Here is a 17,643-nt window from a genome sequence, read left to right as displayed (position 1 = left end):
AATAGCAATATAAGTAGCATACAATGGATTTACAAGTATTTAAAAGACATACTAATTGTACTTAGTTACATTCCATCACTGGAGATGACAGAATCACTTCATTCAACAACACTTTGTGACCAGAGTTGCAAAGTTGGAGTTTTATTTAACAAACTCCAATTACCATTATTTTAATAAACTTTTAAAGTAGGAGCTATGTTCAAATGTTTTAAACACTAACATGCAGAATGCTTTCCGTCAGTAGTGGTTTCCATTCTTCGCACAAAGAGATACAAATCCTTTTAGATTGCTCTTAAACCTTTTAGGTGTAAGGTGTTTGAGCAATAATGTAAATTGCAGCTGTAAGAGGAGCATAATATCTGCAGAAAACTAAGCCGAGCCCTCTCCTTAATTTAAACTGTCCATCACTCTGCAGGCAGCTCACATGATAGTGATGAGAAGTGCACACACCTTTGTTACTCCGACTTCATTGTGTTTCTCTCTGCGGTGAAACTCTCAGAGTGGGAGAACCCTACCCTCCGCTCTATGAATAGCAGGGCAGGACGAGGGGGGGGGAACAATAGTGGAGGTTTGGGTGTTTCCTGCATCACACACTCTGAGAGACCAACCTTTGGTTCATCGCGAGTCCCTCATCAAAAATTAAACCTGCTGTCAGTCAGCAGCAGCAGCAGCAGCAGCCGGACCTGGACCAACAACACTCTCACAGCCGGGGGGGGCGCTGCTGCTTTCAAGATTCAAGGCTTTTATTGTCATTAGTACATAGCTACAGTGTAGATATATCAATGCAAATCTTAGGTCACAGGCTCCTCCAGCAGTGCAACACAATAAACAGATAAAATAATGCAAGTAAATACAAATAAAATAGAATAGAAGTAGAGGTGCAAGGAGAGTCTAAGTAATTGGGATATGATATATTAGATAAATAATTGTGTTGGTCTGACTGTGTGCAGGTTGCACCAGGGGGGCAAGGGTTTCCAGATATTATGCTGCCCACCCTAAAAACTACTATTTAATGTCAGAAACAGTCACAGCTATAATCTCTGCTGAACAACAGAAATGCAACGAGAAATAAATATTGTTTTCTTTGTTTCACATTTAAATGTTTAATAGGAGAGTGATTTTTTGTATCATTGTACATCCTTTTTCTTCCTTATCATTGAAGTTGAAGATTTCTCAGATGTTGTTCAAACTATAAGTGCACCTTGCTGATGACTTAAAGGGGACCTATCATGCAAAATGCACTTTTGTACGTCTTTTATACATGAATATGTGTCCCCGGTGTTCCAGGGAACTCACCAAGTGTCAGAAAACACAACCCTCTCTATTTCCTTCCATACCCAAATCTCTTAAAAAGGGGCTGCAACGGATCTGATACAGACTGATCCAGATTTGAACACTTCTATGACGTCACAGAAGTGGCGCTACGGCTATTGGGCCAACTCCACCAATCAGGAGGAGACAGCCACGGACATTGCCGTTCCAAAGCGCTGGAGACGCTGTAGTACATATGCCAGGCCTGTAGATGGTGCTGTTCTCACAGAATCAGCCCATGCAAAGGCAGTGTTAAATTGAGCGAAATAAGGAATGGCTAAAATGCATGATCTGTTTGGTATTTTGAAAAATAAAAAGTATAAATATGCCTTATATAGGTATGGTCCTACACTATATTATTCAAATATAGGTTTTAAAATCGTTTTAAAATCAATGAAACGCATTTAAAGAAAAATGAAAATCTTATTGCATTTGTCTTGTTCTTCTAGTTTTGTCATTCACAACTTCCGGTTCTTTTATAGAGGCAGTAAATGTAAAAAAGAAAAAACATCAAAAGTACAACAATGCTCTATTTATGCGTTTCTTGCTTTTCCAGCTATTTTGATATGTTACTTTAAATCATTGCCCTCATAGCTTTCTTATTTTGTTTGTTCAATTCCATGTTAGCTCCAGATCCAACATCGCTGGTTGATATTATTAAATGTTTTCATGCTTCTAATTTTCTTTTAACATAATGCCGATAATAACATCTTTTGTGTGGTTTTTTTCAACTGTTTCTGCATCACCTTTCAAATGCCTTCCCCAGACACATTTTGACATCTCTTCTGTCATTATTACTTAGCTTTGTTCCCTTTTTTGCTCATATTTATCATACTTATGCAAAACCATTATATGGATAAGATTATTATCATCCCTTTGCATTTGTACTCCTAACTGTCAAGGAGCAGCAGTAGTTTAGTTTGCAGTAGAGATGTCTCACATTGTCGTGGCAAGAAACGATCTCACCATTGTGGTGGAATTGACCGATTGTGCGTTTACACTGACGGTAAATCAGTGCTTTAATGCCAGAGCAAACAAAAGAAACTCTTTAAAAAAAATGTTTATATTTCTAAACTTATGAAAAATTGTGTCCGACCGTAGTGAACTTGTTTTACTGGATTTCCTTCACATTCCTCCCAGTGGGGTTTAATGTCTTTCAGATGTCTCTCTCTGTGAATGTGTCCTCTGGTGAAGGCTGACAGACGATGAGATGATACGGAAACCTTTTACAACTCTCCTCCTCCCCGCTTCTTTGTGCCATTCTTTTTGGGATTAGTCACAGGATACCACAGATATTAATGACTCCTGTTAAAATGAATATTACATGTCATCAAATCCCCTGTTGCATGATTTAATTTCCACACCCCCGAACATAATGGTGGAAAATATAACTGGACCCGTCAGAAGGCCTGTAAGTGGTGTTAAGTCCTGTCAAACGAACAAAAAGGGAGATATTATTTTTTGCCAGGTCCATCGCGGCGATAATGTTTCAGCTGACATTCTCCCTCTATACACCTGAGACCGGTGACTTTTTGCGGCGAGGGGATTATCTGTTATGGAGTTTGAAGAGGTTCCCATTGTCCCAGGCCAGGAATATGAATAACCAAAGAGTTGACGTCGCTGAAGGGGGGAGGACTTTTGGCAGTGAGCTGACACGAAGACAAGATTAGCTCATCGAAATGTATGAATTAGTAACGCAGCGAGGACACTTTGGATGGTACTCTGCATCTTCTTCATCAGAGCCACCTTTGACCATGAAACACAGCTATTGGTGCGGTTATGAAAAAGAGATTTGGTTTCTAAATTTGATTCAATAATTCAGAAGATAATTGGCTGAGCTTAATTGGCGGCGGTGCATAAAAGATTCAAGGAGCTTCTTAAGTGCCGCCTGATGTGCTGCACTTATAATGACGACAGATGGCTGCTTGTTGGGTTGGGTGTCAGATGGGTAGGCTTTGTCGTATTCACACTTGACTCTTGTTAGGGGACGGATCAGGTTTTTCCTCCCAGAGCGCTGCGTGGTTTCTCTTTTTCATACGCCAACTGTGACTGTGGTGAATAATTGAGACACAGCAAGCTGATGAAGTGCCAACCAGCAGTCCTCTGTCAGCGTGCACGTCAAATGTTTTGTTTGTGTTTCTTTGAACTAAATCTGCTCGATGAAGTGCTTCACGGAAAATGTCTTTTGTTACAGGGTTAACTGAGTTGAAGATTTATATAGCATCATTTCAGTTTACACAAGGTTTAATCAGCTTGAATTTAAGGTATTATTTGGGTTTCAGAAACAAACAAGTATAGTGAGCAGAAAAGTGTTTAATATTACAGTGATAAATAAGACTGATATTTTTATTTTTATTTTATTCCAGTAGTTTTTTGGTCAAAATTTCAATTTTTTTATGTTTGTTTTTATTTGATTATTTCTTCAAGACAAACACGGCAGAACTAGTTTTGTGATTGGCTCTTACTTTCTTCAGGATGGGTGGAAAACTTATCACATACCAGGCCCTGTTTCAATAAACAGTGATGTTATCAAAAGCGGCAACATCATTTGGACTGAATGGAGTTGTAAAGTTGAAACAGATGAAACAAATGACTTGCAATACGCTTGGTTGTCAGTATAGACTTGCCATGGTCTTTTTGAGGCTTTTCATCTTAATGCTAACATGCTGATGCTACGCATTTCTCGTGTTTACCATGCTCACTATCTAAGTTTAGTGTTTAAGCTTATATAGGAAAAATAGTATTTTGTTTTCTGGGTTTAAAGTCATCAACCATAGCACCTTCATCAGCACAGTGGATCTCTGTGCTGATGATGGTGTTGAAAGTAAAATCAGTGGTGAAAGTCATGTGATTAGTCCTAAAGGTGAATTAATGAATGTTTGCACTCAATTTCACACCAGTTCAAATTAATTCATCCCTCATTCATATTTGTTGATGTAGAGTTCATGGTCTGATTCAAAGTGTTGGACAGACCGTGCTGTTCATAGAGCTAACCCGCTAGCCTGGCTAATTATACGTTATACAGTTCAGCTCTTAGAGAGAACTAAAACAAGTACCAGTAGCATATACACAATATGTACATATTAATATACATTTCTCAACAGTCAGAGCCTCACTATAACAGGTTTAAAATCATTGCATCAACAATCCTCTGTGGCTCCAAACTCCATAGACAAATGGCTGTATTTAGCCCAAAGACTATACTAACATTAAGTTACCCCCAAATGTGTTTATTTTCCTTTCACTTTTGCCCCACAAATTGCCAACCCCTCACAGAGAGCATGCACCAACGTATTTGTCTTCATTAGCTCCACATTAAAACAAGTGTTAATTAACATGAATGAGGCTGCATTCATTTTCTAGGCAGAACAAACATCCTTTTAAACTTTGCCAAGTGTATAATCACTAATGATACATTTAGCATTGAAAACACACGCAAAAAAAGATGGCTGCATTTCTCCTGAACCACACATGAAAACTCCACATTGTACGAGTGAGCCTTGCGTGTACACACACCTAATGTCTTCCTGTGTCCAGCGTTTTCTACATTTCCCGTCCCTAATTGCCTAATAATTTAAAAACACTTAAGTTGGCTCATTAGCTGTGTATGAAGACTTAAGGGCGGGAAGCACCTGTTCATTTACTTAATGAACTCCAAAAAACACGGCACTGTGTTCATGGGCATGAAAACAAACCAAAACATAACATAGTGGTCTCAAAACATACAGACCTTTAATGAACCTCTAATAGTAAAAAGTAAATATCAGCAGTCGTGCTTTTGTTAATCTACCTGTAGAGACAGGCTGGAGCTGCTCTCAGGGACTCTAAATCAAGGGTTTCCTCCCTTTGGCCTTCCACTGGAAAAATAATGAAGGGATTCATGAGGCCTGGGGCAGAAATAAGAAAAATAAAGTAAATATCCACAAGAAACCATTTGGATTGTACTAATGATATTTCCTGCATGTGTGTGCACGTGAGACAGATGCAGAGCTGGAGAGGAAAACGACAATTTGTGGAGCAAAAACGGACAAATGAAAAGGTGTGCTGCCATGTAGCCGTGCATTTAAAGTCAAATATCCAATAACAACTCCAATCAACCCTCTGAAGTTGTGATGTGACTGGCCGTGGTTCTTTGTAGTTTACTCCAAACCCAAAACATGTTGACTGTAATCTAGTCCTGAAATATGAAGCTTCTTCAATAATTACTTTTGTAATGGCAATGGTTCACAGGACCACTTACATTTTAAAAGGGTTGCTCATAGTTGCCAAACCCAGAGGGATTTATCGCCAATTTCTGCAGCTCCCCTCTGCTCTCCAGGGCTTTACAGCGAGTTACAGCTCAATTACTTGATTTTACAGCCACAACTTTACTGTTTTTCAGTTTCTCATAGGGTTTTTTTCAGCAAAGAAGGTTTGCTGCACTACCTGCTCAGCAACAAACAGCCACAAGAGAAAAATATAGAATAATTGGGAGCTTTTGGTAGCTGAAGAGCCAGATATTTCTCTCAGTAAACCAAAAACAGAGCTGAAAAAAACGTTACTGTATTGGATACAAATATTATGAATGAACAGAAATAGCAATACAGTCTGATTACCAAGCTTCTATTGACATACAATCCAGATCCTTTGAGTGCTCACACATGGGGTTACAGTCATACTGAGAATGTTTCACGCGGACTTGCAGCTTTTGTCCTCGATGATCGATGTGCAGACTTCAGGATGGATTTGGCCCGTGCATCGCGCCCCTTGCCATCCTCCAGAGGAACCTTTGCTCAAACCTCTCTGTGCTGGAAACCCAAGCCCACGGGCCACAAAGGGCTCTGTAAAGCATCTCTCTCAGTATAGTAATTAACCTGCCTCTCACCTCCCTGTCCGGCTCGTCCTAAGAACAGCCTGGCAATCACCAGACACTTCACACAACAGCCTGCACACGGGAACCCAAACCCTCATGGGTCCCTTTCTTTTTTCGTGGCACTTTTCTCTGTGGCACTTCTCTCTCGAAATAATGGCGGCCTGCCATGCCTCGCAAACACGCAATGTCATCACAAATTGTAATGACTCTGTGTCTCGATTATAGCGGTTTGACAGACCACTGTGAATTAGTAGCTACTTGTAAGTGATTTCATATGTTATAATATGGGACATAAAAAATGCTCTTGATGTGCAGCTCAAGCGGTTGGAGTCAGTAAATCACAGGCTCCGCTCTGTCCATAGGCAATTTTCAAAGTAAGAAAACATTAAAGACTTATTAACTTTTAGTGGACCTTCAATGCGGGTCAAGAAATGGAAACAGACTAAAAAGCCAATGAAAGCATGAGCCCATCTTTGGCGTAAGTCATGACAAAAGCAGCCCTTAAATCAGATGTGAACAACTCTGCCTTGTTCAGAGAAACTCCACATCGTGCGGGTGAAGCTTCGGGGCAGTCCAGCACCTTTATTTCCATCAATAATTTCCTCTCCAGGCCTGATGACCTCCGAGCCCCCAGAACGGGCTGGTTTTGATTAACAGTGCTGTGCACCACATAAGTGAGACCTGCAGGGTTTGTGACACCGTGATGGATACTCTGAAACAAGTCACACCATCCAGGTTTTCCACACTGCCCACATTGTGTTGGACAGAGAAAGGAATTCTAACGTCACCTCGCATTATATCAATGCTTTCGTGCTTCTCAATACTTTTTCCAGCATACACGTTTTGTTTCTGGCAAATCCAGCGAGAGAACATTGTCTGTTACCACCAAGCAATGACCCAGGCACTGTCTCTGCATATTTCTTTCAAACATTTCAAGAAAAATCCCTTGATTTAAACATGTTGGCGCTGTTCTGTGTCGTGCCAGTCCCACATTGACTACATATTGTTGTTGGCTGGACCAGCAGGGTGGTGTTGTGTTTGGTGTCACGGTGCTTCAGCCAGAGGGCCTGGGCTCAATTCTCCTTGACAGCCGAAATCCACCCTGCTGAGGTGCCCTTCAGCAAGATATGGAATTCCTACCAGCTGTAGGGATGCAGCTCTGAGGGGATGCTGTATAGAGGATGTGGAAAAACGCAGCCACTTCATTCATTTGAATGGTAATGCTCCATTGAGAAAGTGGAGGTGCAGACACATGAGGCGCCTGCAACAAAATGTAAGGAAATTTGGCAAAAGAAATCAGCCTGGCTACGATTGAGGTTCTACATCGGCCAAACAAGTATATATATCACATGGTTAATGTATTTGTAGGTTGAGCATCATATTCCGGATTTGTACGATCCTGGCTAACATTATTACAAACTGCTGTACAGTGCAGCTTCTGATCAACCTTCAAACTAAAAATATAAATCTCAAACTGGACTACCTTTAACTTAATTCATTGTCTCACCAGAATCTAAAGCAACACCGTTAATGCATGTTTTCAATGAATGGATGTTTTCAGTCCAAATGCCATCTAATGCCATGATCAGACTGCAAGATAACAGCACGATAAATGTCCTTGCCCAACTTAAGTGTGGACGAAAATCAATAATGAGGTCCACAAATGCTCATGAAATGTCTTTAACTGTGCCACAATGTTTCATCAAACGTGTCAGAAATGACATGTTCAAAGATCTTGACCCTAAGGAGAACATAGAACTATTTATAGAAAATAAATCAGACTTGTTGGAGTAAGGGAAGTAAAGCCAACCTTCACTTACCCAAAGATGAATGATTCTAGTTTAGCGTTTCATAAAATTCTGAATTTAGATTATATATGTACACTTCTGTTGTTGGTGCTGTGAAGTTGAACAGTGAAGTTGATCCACGGCACTTTATTGATCATCAACAGGCCATGACAGTCCAAAAGCTGATGCACTGTACTTTGTTATACATTGCCTAAAAATACATATTTTCTTCCAATAAAAATGTGCTTCATCCATCAAATATTAAGCATACATCTCATCACCTTGAACTCTTGGTGATTTTCATGTTGACTTCAGATAAATGTAGCGTTTCGTTGATATATGAAAAATACTATCTGTTGAAGCTGTTTCCATTCCCTTTGGAGGACATGAGAAATGAATTGCAGTCGAGCTTAAAATAAGTCATTTTTCTTGATTCCCCAAAGAAGTTGACATTTTGGAGGTTCACTGATGACATGTACCCTCTGAACACATCATGAAGCACGGCGTTCATGAAGACACCTGGTGGAAAAATGAATATCCCTCACTCTTTTGTTCTTTGGAAAGCAAAATGAAAGAGATGGACCACATATTTTTTACTCATTTCAACAGAATCGTTCTTTTTGAGCGATCGTCGTCTCTAGAGAGAAATGAACACCTGAGGCAGTCACTCATGGATGTCAATAAATGTAGACTAGTACTGTATAACGTGCCATCTTCACACACTGTTGTTCCTCCGCTGAGGCCTGACTCATTTTTGAGGCTGCACACTGAATGGATTTTCCAGTTGAAAAATGAAGTGAAGGTTCCAGCCTGTCACGTTAAATGGGACATCATTTGAGGTAGAGATCAACATGGTATTAGCATACTTTCACAAATCCAGATGGGAAATGCCCTCTGCAATTAGCAATAATGCTCAATTCATTTTGGCTACGGCCATTTATTCTCCACAGCCATACTTTCCCACCTCAAAAGATGCCGCAGTGGAACGTCTTCATGTATATTCACACTTTTCAGCGTCTCAAAGCGATGCAGCCTAAGTAGTCTTTTGAAGAGCCACAAAGTGTCATCTTTGGATAAATGCTATTTTCAGTGGGCTGTAATGAATGCACTTAAACATTTGAATGGTTCTCGGATCAGGTTCTATATCCAAAGTATCTGGGGGGGAACAATGACGGAGGTATCACAAAGCAAAACAGACTAAGAGGAGCAGGGTTGAGTAATGGCCTTGTAATCTCCCTCCCTGCTTATATTTTCATCGTGTTATCAACTCTTTTATGTATTTTTATCGCGGTGAATGTAGTGACACCCAACTCTGGTCCCACCCAGTGCCCGTGTCTTTGTTGAAGGATGGCACCGGCTGAATTCAGGTGCTGAGAAGAGGGTAAGTGTTGGATCATTACTGTCATTTCTACACGATGATATCATTGTGTTTCCTTCACACAGAGCAGATCCTTTATCAAACACATGATCTGCTCAAGCCTGCAAGTCAGAGGACGTCTCAGTTATCAGCTCTGAAAAGGCCGAGTTCATTCATCATCTGCCTCTTAGGAGAGAGACGGACTCTGACTTTTCATCATGATATGTACACAACATGTCTGCCTGTGCCACGATATCTGAGATCAAACTTTAGCTCAGATTGTAGACGTTTAAAAAACTTGTTGAGGAGACATTTTACAGAACAAGCCTCAAAATAGATATGTATTACAGATTACAAAAGATTGTAAAGAGCATCGTTCCAGTTTGTTTCTATTTTTAAAACACAAAATGCTTTCAATAACTCAACCAAAAACTGCAAAAAAATAACCTTAGTTTATTCAAATGACAATCAGAAGTAAACAAAAAGAGCAGAGAAACGAACCAATCATTAGACAGCTATTCAATAACTCAAAGTCAGACGGGAAATAAAATAGCGGGGGAAATAATAATAGAAAAAAAAGAGAAAAAGACGTCTGGATATGGGCAATTGTGATTTGTATTAATTTCATTGAACATATAGGTCTTTATGAAACATCTTGGGGGAACTGCACTCTTAAGAAATATGTTGAATTTAAGATAAGATAAGGCATGATAGTCCTTAGAGACCTTTTATTAAGTGAGCAAAAGACCTCTTGAAGCCACCTTTGAAGGCTGCTCAATCAATCGTATTTTAATCGCAATTACGATTTTGGCTTGCAACGATTATGAAACAACATAATCGAAATAAAACGATTATTATTATTTATTTTTTTATTATTATTTATTTAAAAGAAAAAATAATAATTAATTTTTTTATTGGTTTTTCAATTGNGTTCAACATGTAAGAAGTAGAAAGTACAGGTATTTGAGTTCAACATGTAAGAAGTAGAAAGTACAGGTATTTGTGTTCAACATGTAAGAAGTAGAAAGTACAGGTATTTGGGTTCAACATGTAAGAAGTAGAAAGTACAGGTATTTGGGTTCAACATGTAAGAAGTCAAAGTAAAAACTCGTCAGAAAATAAAAGTACTGATTTCAGAAAAATGTACTTAAGTACAGTAACAAAGTATTTGTACTCCACTACTTCCCACCTCTGCCTCTCCCACAGAAACTCACCGTACTTCATGCTGAACAGACTCTCCACTTGTCTCCGGAGCTGCAGGATCATTTCACCAATGTCCTCCACCAGGCTGCCAGCTGAACGAGTCAAACAGATGCAAAGTATTCACAGAGAGAGCATTACAGAGAGTTATTACAGCAGAGCAGCTGGGGGAGTCTTCCCACCTGTGAACATTACTACTCTCCCCCCTCTCAGCAGCTTTGTTTTGATGAATTCCCCCCGCCCTCTCTGACCTGGTAATGACAAACTCACTGTGCGCTGTATGAATCACTGCAGACCATAACAAATGGACAGAGCAAAGACAGATGGTAAAAGGTGGAAATGGGGCTAAAATATTAAGTGGAACATATTTTTTTGAGGTGGATGTGACTTAAATCAAAAGTTCATAGAATTAAAGGCCCGGCATATGTACTACAGCGTCTCCAGCGGGTTGCGCGGTCTCGTGTGGACGGACACGTTTATTGAGCCGATTGCGTGTGAACGGAAGACTTTTTTGATATCGAATTCGGTTCATTTTCGTTTCCGTCTCCGTGTAAATGGGGCCTTAGTCTAAAGGTGCAGGTCCAAGTTAGATAGAGGTGGGGTTTGGGGTCTTTGAGGAGCAGATTGGTCTCTAACACATTATCTACTAATCATTGTGGGCAGCAGGACTACAGGACAACTCAACATCTGGAAATAAGCACAATGCATCAGTGTTTGAAATGACTCAAAAGTCAGTCTGATGCATGGAGCGTTTCCCAGAGGAGGTGTTTGTGAGAGGGGGGGAGCTACAGAGTTTGGGAGTGGGGGGGTTTAAAAGGTGGGGTTTGTAGCTACTTGGAGGTTTGGATGTGGGGAAGTGGGAGGAAAAGGCTTGTGAGAAAAGTGTTTTTTTCATACGTGTGGCAGCGTTATTTAGCTCCCTAACAGTGTGGCTGCGTGGAGGAGGCGTTTCCAGTGGCTGTAGTGAGAAAGAGGAGGAAGAGGAGGATGACATGGAGGAAGGGTGACTGGTTACCTGCATGGTTTTCCATTTGCTGATGGGGGGCCGAGGGAGTGGGGGGGGCAGAGGGGGGGCTGTGGGGGGTGCGGTGGGGGGGCACGCTGCAGCTGCTGCCACCGGCTCAGACACAGAGTCAGCGGCCTCCTCCACACCTGGAACAGCATCTGGAGGAGAAACAATGTTTAGAAGTCACCCCGATTTGGATTCGAGACACAAAAGGGCAACAGGAAAGCTGAGGCTGACGATATTTCTTGATATTATTTTGCAGTATTTGCTGATTAATGGTGTTCTCAATTCTGTACTTGTGTTTTTAACTGTAAGTGAATAAAGTCAGACACTAAATAGACTGACACTGGACTAAATTAACCATCAGCGCTCACACTCACCTGGCACTGTGACCTGAATGATGTCCCCGTCTGGAGGCTCTGTTTTAATCCTTTTCAGAGGAATGCAATCGGCTGAAGGACCTGCGGGGATTTAATACTACATTATGTCTGAGATCAGTGTGTGGCTCTGTGTTCTAAGGCTGTTAAACACATCGAATGTGTGTGAACTGACTGAACTGATAAAAAACACAGGACACTTTTCACATTGACTGTTTTTCAGGTCTCAGATATATCCAGAACCTGTCTCTGATTGGCTGAAACACCAAACAGATCATTGCAGCATTACCCATAATCCCCTCTGTTTCAGCCCTGTTTCCAAAGTGCTGATTCTCTGTCTGTTACTTTAGATGAAAATAAGGAGCCCCTCCCCACGCCCCTCTGAGAGACATTTGGTTACAAAGAACTCAATGGTGCTCTAGGAGGAGATAAGGAGGGGGGGGGTTACCTTGGTTGCTGATTGGCTAATGGTTACACAAGACAAAGANAAGAATTCTCCAATAAATTGATGTTTTCAAAGTAAATGGATAATCGTTTTCAATAATCGTGAATTCAATTATTGACCCAAATAATCGAGATTATGATTTTTACCATAATCGAGCAGCCCTACTTTGAAGTGTAAAAGCTCTAATTATTTGAAAATCTTTAAATAGATTATTGCTCATCCATTAACTGGGAATGAAGGGTAATAGATTTTCTATATTTTAATGGATGATTCTAATTTTTTTAACCTACGCTGGCTGATTTGTTTTGTCTTTTGTTACATTGAAAGAATATCACCTGCCTCTTGTTTTGTTATTCCTCCCCCATTGCTTCGCACCCGTCTGCATCTAAAATCTGTTACAAAAGCTTCTCAGTTTGAAGTATTATTCATGACAGCCCACTGAAAATACCATCCATCCGTGTGCCCTCCGACGAGAGAAAGACTTTTCAGTTTTCTGTCCCTGTGCCTTTTTTTCAGAATCTCTGCTTTTACTGGCAGGTCTCCTCACCAGAGCAGCGGACTATAAATACGACCCCTCTGAATGCCCACATCCTCGCCCCTAAAATACATCATGGGCCTTTCAGCGGGGGCAGACACACGGCCCCTAGCAGGACTGTCCTGTGTGTACACACGCTGCAAACGAGACTGTCGGATCACAATCTAACAACACACACACGCACACTCAGGGACACCCACAGACAGAGCTGGGCAGTAGTGGAGTACAGATATTTCGTTACTGTACTTAAGTATATTTTTCTGGTATCAGTACTTTACTCCACTTCTTCTTTTTCTGAGGATTATTAACTTTGACTTCTTACATTATGAACACAAATACCTGTACTTTCTACTTCTTACATTTTGAACATAAATACCTATACTTTCTACATTTTCCAAACAGGCTGGTTACTTTAGTTTGAATGTGTGTTTGGTGGCGTGATCATTATTATTTAGAGTCATTGCGTGCCTATTGATTTGAACCCGATCCGTGTATCCATCATTTCCTGGTCTTCTCTAAAGAGGGACCAATGAAAACGTTGTCATGTTGCCGTTGTTCAGCATGGAAACATTCATTAGCTAACAATGACATTATTGTTCTATTAATATAAAGGGAAATCAGGTACTCTTTAAAACAGCTGGTAGTTAAGGGTACTTTTCACTTAAGTACATTTCGAAGCCCATACTTCTTTACTTTTACTCGAGTAAAGAAGCTTGGTCAGTACTTCTACAATTACACGAGTATCTGTACTTCTACTTGAGTAAACGATGTGTGTACTTTTGCCATCTCTGCCCACAGACAACTGAGGAGAGTGATCCGTTACAGTACCATGGGAGCGGAGGTTAGCTGGCTCTGGGATGCCAGCCCCCCCCCTCGCCTGTCATTCCTCCCAGAGAATAGGAGCCAGTGTGGGGACCAGGGGGACTGGAGCTCATCAGAGGGGTTGACTCAGTCCTGGCTACTCCCTCTGCACTGTGGGTCTGGCACTCGGCACAGGTGGAAAACGGAAGAGGGTGAGTGGGTAATCATGAGGGTGTTGGCCCTGTTCTGCCCACACACAAAAAAGCACAACCCACAACTATGGGCCCTCTTACCAGCCTGTCGTGTGTGGTTTCTTGAGACTGTCATCACAGGCGCTCAGCAAATGAGAAACACAGACGCGGAGGAAGAGGAAAGAGAAACACAGAAAAGCAGGATGTGTGCCCGCTGAATAAAGTCAACACAGGCTGGAAGCTGGGAGAAGAGGCAAAGAGCTTCACAGGGAGGAAGTGTTTGGGTTTCACGGTGGACCCAAACTTATTCTGAGACTACAAAGTAGCGAGCAAATGTAATGTGTCAGTGTGGTCGACTAAATATGAACAAATACTGTTTGTCTGTTTACTTCGGCATCTTCGCTGGTATGTGTACCCAAACGGAGAGTGAGCAAACACCAAAACCGACTAACACACAAACCGACTGGAGGAAACAGCTAGACAAATTCATTTGGACGCAAATCGGCCTTGACCTTTGTCAATCTGTCAAAAAGGCCTCACCCTTCCCAGGCATTATCCGTGATATTCTTTCCTTCCGTCTTTTGAGGAACGTCAGTGTGATGAGCGTCTAAGCTGGAAACGGGCTGCAGTTGTTTTCTTTGCAAAAACACCTGTCTAAACAGCAGCAAAGCCAAGGGCAAGTCTCGGCTGTCAGCGTCGTTGACAGCTCTTGACAAAAATTCAGCAGAGACAATTCCTAAGACGTCCACTCAAGCGAAACAATGCACATGTGCTGGAGTGACCCCAGCTGGGCTCTCTTCTTTAAGTCTTTGTGTTGTTTGTGCTCTGCAACACACATTTTAAAAACACCTGGAAGAAGGTCAAATGCAAGACATTCCCGGAAAGAAAGTCTTTGTTTTGTTTGTGTCCTTGGTTTCGAATGCACTTAATCCTTCTAAATAAAGCAGTTGCTTCAATGACATTGACTCAGCAAAAAAAAGAAAAGAAGAAACTCTTACAGTTGTGTGACAGCAACAAAAGGCCAGACTATTTAGGTGATTAATTAATACAGCTTACAACCATTTATAAAGCCGTTTGTATCACCTGTCCAGAGTGGATTTAGGCGCTGTTTTAGGGAAGACTTACTGAACAAAGACCAGGTGGCTCATTAGCTACCAGAGACTTAGCTGGGTCTGTATAGAAGGGGATCTCTGGGGTGGTCAAGTTTCAGTCCTTATGCTTCAATTTCAACACATGGATCCTTAATCTGTAATGCCTTCATCAGCTATAGTCCAGTTCCCTTCACCTGCCGCTCACATGAGCACCTCCGGGCCTGTAGGAGTGGGTTTGTGTTCGCAGCGTGGAGTGAAAAATTGCATTGAAACCGAGGCTCCGATGTGGTAACAAGCTAAACAAAGGCTGAGTGATGAGAAGGCCTGCACACATTCATAGAGCTCGTATTTTAGTAAAACTACACTCAACTCACTTCATTTGCTAATTCAAGGTTTTTGCAGGGTTCAACAAATTACATTTTAATTCCACATAGAGTCAAGTCAAGTTTATTTATATAGCACATTTTATCCGACAGCCATGTGCTTGAAAAAGACACAGAGATCATACATAACACTGTAGTACTTTTTTAAGAGTGAAAGTCTGAAGGAAAACTGGTTAGGAAGATGTGGCTGAGAATTATTTATTATTATTTCACATGTTTTTTCAGTACTTCCCAGCAGTATAGAACAATAACTCCCTGGTGATGAAACCTGAACTTGTATAAGTTGAAGACAATGGATGGATTGAAAAGGATTGTTTTCTTTAGGTTTATTCAAGTTCTTGCTTGAATCAAAACTCACCTATTATGAGACAATGAGGTTCCTAGAAGTGGTGGAATATAACTAAGAAGCTCAAGTACATCTGAGGAACTTTACTTGAGTATTTTAATTTCTGCTTTGTAGATACTATTACTTCTATACATCTCACAGGATCATTTTCCTGCAGGATTTAGCTGAAAACAGTTGCATATTCAACTTAGAAAATACTTGTAATCGCAGTTCAGTGTTGTTTCCCAGTGAAGTGACTTAGGTAAAGGATCTTTTTCCACAACTTGTTGTTCATTTCTGTGGCTAGCGGTCATTAAAATCTTTACAGAAGGTCAGACTCCTTAAGAAGGATTAAACTGAATCCTGTACACATATACTTGTTATCTACAAGCTCTATAACGTCCCTGTCCAAAAGAAATCAATTGAATGAAGAACAAAAAAAACATCACTGCTAATGGCAGGCAAAATAAATATATGTAAGACCTTTACAAAAAAAAAACACCTTCAGATGTTCTATTGTTTATAAGAATAGCTTACTCGAAAAACAATATCACATCACAAATCATGCACCAACAAATTCACTGCAAAAACCTTTTTCTTGTTTTCCATGTAGCATTTTTATTTAGAAACACAACTGTGTCACTGTTTAAGGTAAACTAAACATTTACTTAAAACTGTACATTCTTAATTTTTTTTTAAAGCGTACATTTTGTTTACATGATGAGAATTTACAGGATGATCACGTCTCATCAATGAAAGCAGCTTTACTTGTACAAATACATATTTGACACATATGGCGGATATTTCTGTAGGTAGACAACACATTAAATCATGCCAACATGTACTAGCATGTAGAAACTACTTTCACTTGTCAAACGCACAATTTCCCAACTGTCTACAACAATACACATACTGCCTAACAGGCTAATGAAATGTGGTCAAAATGGAGATCCTATGAAGCTTTTCATGCGTCATAATAACCATTTTAAATGCAAACTTCTGTTCTATAACGGACAGCTGAATAAGGCTATGCAGAGACTTCTAATGAGATGTGGTACGTTTCAGCTCAGCTTGACACCTGGGTTCTACAGGCTTCATACTAACACATAATCAAGTCTTATTTTTATATTTATTTAAGGTGAATCATAGAAATTAAATCATAGCTGCGCGTAAACTTGAAAAAAAGAGGTCCCGTTTCCTTTTTGGTGAACCACCCAAGAAATCGTTCCTGCTAAATATCCGAACTGGAGGCCAAGGTCTTGAAAACCACACAGTCTGTTCTTTTTCTCACCCGTACAACTGACACACAGGAAAACAGAGAACACACTCTGAACACATTTCAGAGGAATACTGACTGAAGGCAATTTTAAGTGTGACTTTGTGTGTGTGTACAAGTGTGTGTGACTGCTGGAGGCGTCACTGCAACACACACATGGAGCTACGGGGGGGGTTGACTGTCCTGGCAATGGTGTCCTGACTGTAGTTCACGATGTCCGCCTTCACCACGCGCTGGAGAGACACAAAGACAGATGTCGAATAAAAAGGATGCCACAAAAACACAAATAAAGAGTCAAATAATCACAGTGTTAAATCTCACACATGTTTACAGGGACAGTTCAACTCAAAAACCAATAACCTTGAGTGTTATTTATCAATCTACATTGTTTTGGGGGAGTTACCAAGTGTTTGAGACATAAGGCGCTTTCACACCGGAGTACTTTTCCCAGTATAGTTCCGATAGTTCTTGAAATGTTGCGTTCACAAAAAAAAAATCCAGAACTAGAACTTTGTTCATGAGAACCTTTCCACCCCCTTTTCAGTCCCTGCTAGAGAGCAGGTACTTTCCTGGGAGAAAAAGGTTCCCATTGGCTGGGCGGATTGCAAACCACGCCCCGTAAACACGGAAAAGTTTTGTGAAGCCGCCATTTTATTTGCTGGCATTAGCATTATTAGCATTAGCCCCGCGCACCAACAGAGAGAGA

The 17,643-nt window shown here is 40.7% G+C and overlaps 1 protein-coding gene across 1 annotated transcript in view; it reads right to left on the bottom strand.

The window, feature by feature from the left end:
- Positions 1 to 16,866: 16,866 nt before the first annotated feature.
- Positions 16,867 to 17,643, bottom strand: part of rab28 (RAB28, member RAS oncogene family) — a 27,225-nt gene continuing 26,448 nt past the window's right edge. The window contains exon 7 of the mRNA XM_010784549.1: positions 16,867 to 17,170. Within this exon, the coding sequence (XP_010782851.1) occupies positions 17,078 to 17,170 (93 nt within the window). The 3' untranslated portion in view covers positions 16,867 to 17,077. The remainder of the gene's footprint in view (positions 17,171 to 17,643) is intronic.

This window comes from Notothenia coriiceps, unplaced genomic scaffold, assembly GCF_000735185.1.
Source record: "Notothenia coriiceps isolate Sejong01 unplaced genomic scaffold, NC01 NC01_scaffold00026422, whole genome shotgun sequence".
Taxonomy (NCBI): domain Eukaryota; kingdom Metazoa; phylum Chordata; class Actinopteri; order Perciformes; family Nototheniidae; genus Notothenia; species Notothenia coriiceps.
The sequence above is the reverse complement of the archived record's forward strand: the minus strand, read 5'-3'. Positions and strand labels throughout refer to the sequence as shown.